Here is a 4,778-nt window from a genome sequence, read left to right on the forward strand (position 1 = left end):
CTGGTGCCACCGGTGGACACTGGGGAATGCCAGCCTGGCCTCCTCCCTGGTGATGGCACCCAGCTGACCCCAGGGCGGGGCTGTCCTGGTGAGGGGACACACAGTCCTGGTGGCCTCTGGCCGGCATCATGGCAGCTGCCGTGGAGGGTCCAGCAGGCGTCCAGGCAGCTGAGGTTTGGGGTAGAACCTACCACCCTCAAGGTTCTCCAAGGGGAGAAGGGTCAGAGGGCAACAGGGTCAGAGCGTGGGGTGCCAGCTTGGGGTGGCTGCGAGACCGGAGAGCTGTGGGGTTAGAAGGTGGATGTCAGAGGTCAGGGTGCCCTGAGCAGCAGGCTGAGCCGCAGGCTGGATGGGGTCCTGGATGGGGTGGGGGGTCCTGGACACCCTCGCTGGATGGTGGTCTAAGCCCCCTGCCCGATCATGTTCCTGTAGTCGGGGACGATGGTCTGCTTCAGCTCCACGACCGAGGAGAAGATCCACTTCACCTGTGGGGACAGTGCAGGGTGAGCAGGGCCACTGACCCCCAAGACCAGACCACCCATCAGCCCACCACCGAGAGCCGAGCGGCTGCCTGTAGCAGAACTAGACACAGAGAGAAAGGCCTGGGTGAGGCCAGTAAGGGAGAAATGTTGGGGACGGCATGGGGACAGAGTAGGGACAGTGTGGGATTAGCATGTATGGGGACAGAGTGGGGATTGTATGGGGACAGTGTGGGGCAGTGTGAGGACAGCATTGGGACAGACTGGGGACAGTGTAGGGACAGTTAGGGAAAAATATGACAGTGTGATGTCAGGGTGGGGACTCTGTGGGAGACTGCTTGGTGACAGAGTGGGAACGATGTTGGGAAGAGCGTAGGAGACAGCATAGGGCCAGCGTGGGGACAACGTGGCCCACCTTGAAGAGGGTGACAGTGGCGCTGTAGCACACGCTGAGCAGGAAGAGCGTGATGAAGATGGTGATGGTCGTCCACAGCCCGTCCAGCTCCCCGTCCTGGGCCTCGGCACAGCTCTCGTCGGGTTGCAGCGCTGGACAGGGAGGGGGTGGTCAGTGCTGTGTCCTCCCCCATGGGACCTCTGTGGGGCAGCTCTCTCTGTGGCAGGGCAGGGGCATGGCGGGAGGCCCAGGAGGAAGGGCCCTGGCTGGGCTGGGCCACAGCACCCTGAGGTCAGCTCTCCTCAGCCATCCCCCCGAGCACCAGCCTCAGCTCACCCAACTCCTCCAGCTTGTACCCCCGGGAACTGCCAGACACCCCTGGCCATGGATGGTGGCCCGGCCAGCCTCAAGGCCCACTCCCTCTCTCCACACCCTGATGCTGAGGCTGGTAAGGGCAGCGTAAGGACCTCTGACCCCTGCAGGGCAGTGGCGCTGCAGCACGATCCAGCTGGTGACCTGGCACAGAGGGCAGAGCCCATCCTAGCAGGACCCTGGTGCAGGGAAGGGCAGTACACACTGGAAATGGAGCCAGGGCCACAGCAGGGACAGGGCTGTGTCCTCTTGTGTGAGGGTCAGTCTGGGTGTGGGGGGACTTGTGTGTGTTGGATTGGGTGTAGGTGCTCCTCGTAAGATCGGGGCTGGGTGTGTCTGAGCTAGTAGTGTGTGGACCCGCTGCTGAGCAGCCACAGGTCACTGAGGAGCATGTGGAGATGTGGGGTAGACTAGTGTCCCAGACAGTGTCCATGTGACCAAGGGCCTTGCTGTGCTCTGGCACCATGCAGTGTGCCCCATGTGATGCTCCAGCATGGTGGGTGTGTGCAACTGTGTGTGTATGTCTGTGTGTGCACAAGTGCATGTGTGTGGCCCTGGGCCGGATGATGCGCAGCAGGACGGGCTTGTTTTCATGGGTCTGGAATCAGTGTCCTTGTGGGTGTGTGGGACAGTCCCTCTTAGGGGGTACAAAGGCCCACTTGCCTTTGCCTCTCTGGTGCACAGGAGTGAGTGTCCCAATCTGTGGGCATCTCTGGCCCCACTCAAGGGCAGAGCTGCCTGAGCTGTGTTGTGAGGGGCAAAGGAGGGCCTATCCCTACACCCATGGGCCAGGTGTGCATCTTCAGGGGACAAAGAGTGACCCTGTGGACAGAGAATTGGGGTGGGGAGCAAGGACAGGCTGTTACAGAGGTGAGAACTGAGTGCTGGTTTCCCTCAGGGGCTCCTAGGGGCTTCTCACTGCCCAGCCCAGAGCTGCTGCTGGCTGCAGAGAGGGCCAGTGAGAGGATCCACGTGTGAAATGCCCCCTCCTTGGCAGAGGGCAACCCCCAGGCACACCCCTTCCTGCATGGCCTGGGCACTGCACACTGTGGATCTGCCCCACATGGGACCTGCTCTCACCCCCTCATGAAGATCCCCCCAGGCCATAGCCTGAGTTTCGGAAAGAACCATGACAGTCTCGCAAGGTCCCAGGGCAGCGCTGGGTGCTTTATTTCCATGCTGGGGCACCCGGAAGTATGTACAGGGGGAGTGGGTGGGTGGGTGTTGAGCGTCCTCGCAGGACCCAAGAGCCTGCGGGGGAGCGAGGGGCTTGCCGGGCGCAGCGCTCATTTACCCGGAGGCATGGAGATGGACTCCTGTGTGCTGTGGTTTTTCAGGGCCTCGTGCATGACGTGGCAGGTGAATTCGTCTTTATTCTGCCACTGCCTCTTGTCCACAATGAGCTTGCTGTAGAGGAAGTAGGTGCCGTCATCGTCCAGCACAGACGGCGTGGTCTTGTAGTTCTCAACTGGCTGGCTGTTGTGCTTCCACTCGACGTAGATGTCATCAGGGTAGAAGCGTTTGACCAAGCAGGTGATGCTGACTTTGCTGTTTGCCATCTCCTTTGCGGATGGGGCCAAGACGTACACCTGCGGCTCCATGGGCTGCCCTGTGGAGACAGAGGTCAGTGCAGATGGTCACCCCCAGGGTGGAGGGATGGCCAAACCAGTCTCTGATGGTGTGGCTATGACAGCCCCATGAGGTCCACAAGCCCCACAAGCCCCACCTGCTCCACAAGTCCCACCTGCCCCGCCAGCCCCACCGCTCCCACCTTTGGCTTTGGAGATGGTTCTCTCGATGGGGGCCGGGAGGGCTTTGTTCTGGACCTTGCACTTGAATTGCTTGCCCTTCAGCCAGTCCTGGTGCTGGATGGGCAGGACGCTGATCACGCGTAACGTGCTGTTGAACTGCTCTTCCTTGGAAGTCTTCTGGGCTGTGTGTACCTGCTCACCATCCACGTACCAGCTGATCTCGACATTGGGGTCATCCTTGCTCACGTCCACTACCATGCAAGTGACCTTCGGGGTGAGGGACATCATGAGGGTGTCCTTGGGTTTTGGCGGGAAGAGGAAGACTGAAGGTCCCACCAGTGGGCAATCCCATTTTTGGCCTTTGAGCTCTGCAGAGAGAGAAGATTGGGGGTTGCTGGGGTCTAGGAGGAGAGTAGAGTCCAGCTGAGGGAGGGAGAGTTTGGCCCTTGGGGTGGACTTAAGACTGGGCCAGGCTCGTTTCAGAGGTGGCTCTCAGCAGGTCTGAGTCCAGTGCCCACCTCTGTGCACACAGGTAAGCACACAGAGGAGCATCCTGTGCCACCCTGTGCCTGGTGGAAACACCAAGAGGACCCTCTCCCCTAGCTGGAGAGGTGGAGACAGAGACCTCCAGGTGGAGAAACAGACAGGAACCTCCCTCACTATCCTGGGCTGGGGTCACCGAACCGGTCTAGGTTGCCAGGATGAGGTATGTCCAGGCAGGAGGGCTGACCCCAACCCTGTCTTCCAGTGGACATCCCTCCCTGAGGCCCATCCTCTCACCAATGGTCTTGTCCACCTTGGTGTTGCTGGCTGGGTGGGCTACGTTGCAGGTGGCTTTATGGCTGGGCAAGCTGCTGGCGGGCACGGTCACTATGCTGCTGAGGGAGTAGAGCCCGGAGGAGTGCAGGACGGACGGGAAGGTGTGCACACCGCTGGACAGGGCGCCTTTGTTCCACGACACGGTCACCGGCTCTGGGAAGTAGCCCTTCACCAGGCAGCCCATGGTCACCATTTGGCCGGATGAGCCTCCACTGCAGGGTGCCATGGGGAAGACTGAGGGGGCCTTGGGGCTGGCTGCAAGAGAGGAGGCCCCATGTGACCATAGAATCTCACAAAGGGGACCAGGCCCCGGAGGCTCCTCCATTCTTGGCTTTCCCAGGGCTTGGTCCCTCTCCAGGGATCCAGTGCTGGGCTCCTGGGTGTCAGGTGCCCACCTGGCTGGCCCCACCTACCTCTCCTCAGCCCCCTCCCTGCCCAGGAGGCTCCAGGACAGGCCACGTCCCCAATGTGCTTCAGGACGTCCACAGGCCAGCTGCTCAGCTGTGGCTCTCTGCTGCCCAGGGCCTGGTGACCTGCAGCCTCAGACACTGGGCTCCTCAGCCCGGTCACCACATGATTCTGCCTGGAGCCAGCACAGTCCTGGGCTTCCAGCCCCTTTCCCGGCTCTGCTCACCCGTGCCACCTCGGGCATGGCTTGCCTGGGCACACAGCCCCTCACCTCTGCTCCTGCCTCTGCTGGGTGCCCGGCCAGATGGTGGTCGCTGCTCTTGGCCAGCTTCTGGCTGATGCCCAAGTCCCTGGCCCTGTCTCCACAGGCTGGCCCTGCCCTGCCTGAGCTGGCACCTCCCCAGTAGGTGGGGCTTGGCCACTTTCTGGCCCTGCTCTGCTCCCTGCCCCTCTGCTCAGAGCTAGGTCATGGCTGCTCTCTGCCTCTGGGTCCCGAGTCTTCTGGAGGTGGCTCTGCAGGCAAGGAGCCCAGGCCCTGTCTCTGGTCAGGTCAGC

General features: G+C 61.7%; 1 gene segment (V, D, J or C); it reads right to left on the bottom strand.

Moving 5' to 3' along the window:
* Positions 1 to 401: 401 nt before the first annotated feature.
* On the bottom strand, positions 402 to 4,140 carry LOC103603865. The segment is given in 5 exon segments: positions 402 to 485; positions 895 to 1,025; positions 2,540 to 2,854; positions 3,017 to 3,364; positions 3,777 to 4,140. Coding segments are annotated over 5 exon segments (1,242 nt in total).
* Between the last annotated feature and the right edge of the window lie 638 nt (positions 4,141 to 4,778).

Source organism: Galeopterus variegatus, unplaced genomic scaffold (genome assembly GCF_000696425.1).
Source record: "Galeopterus variegatus unplaced genomic scaffold, G_variegatus-3.0.2 Scaffold4832, whole genome shotgun sequence".
Classification (NCBI taxonomy): Eukaryota; Metazoa; Chordata; class Mammalia; order Dermoptera; family Cynocephalidae; genus Galeopterus; species Galeopterus variegatus.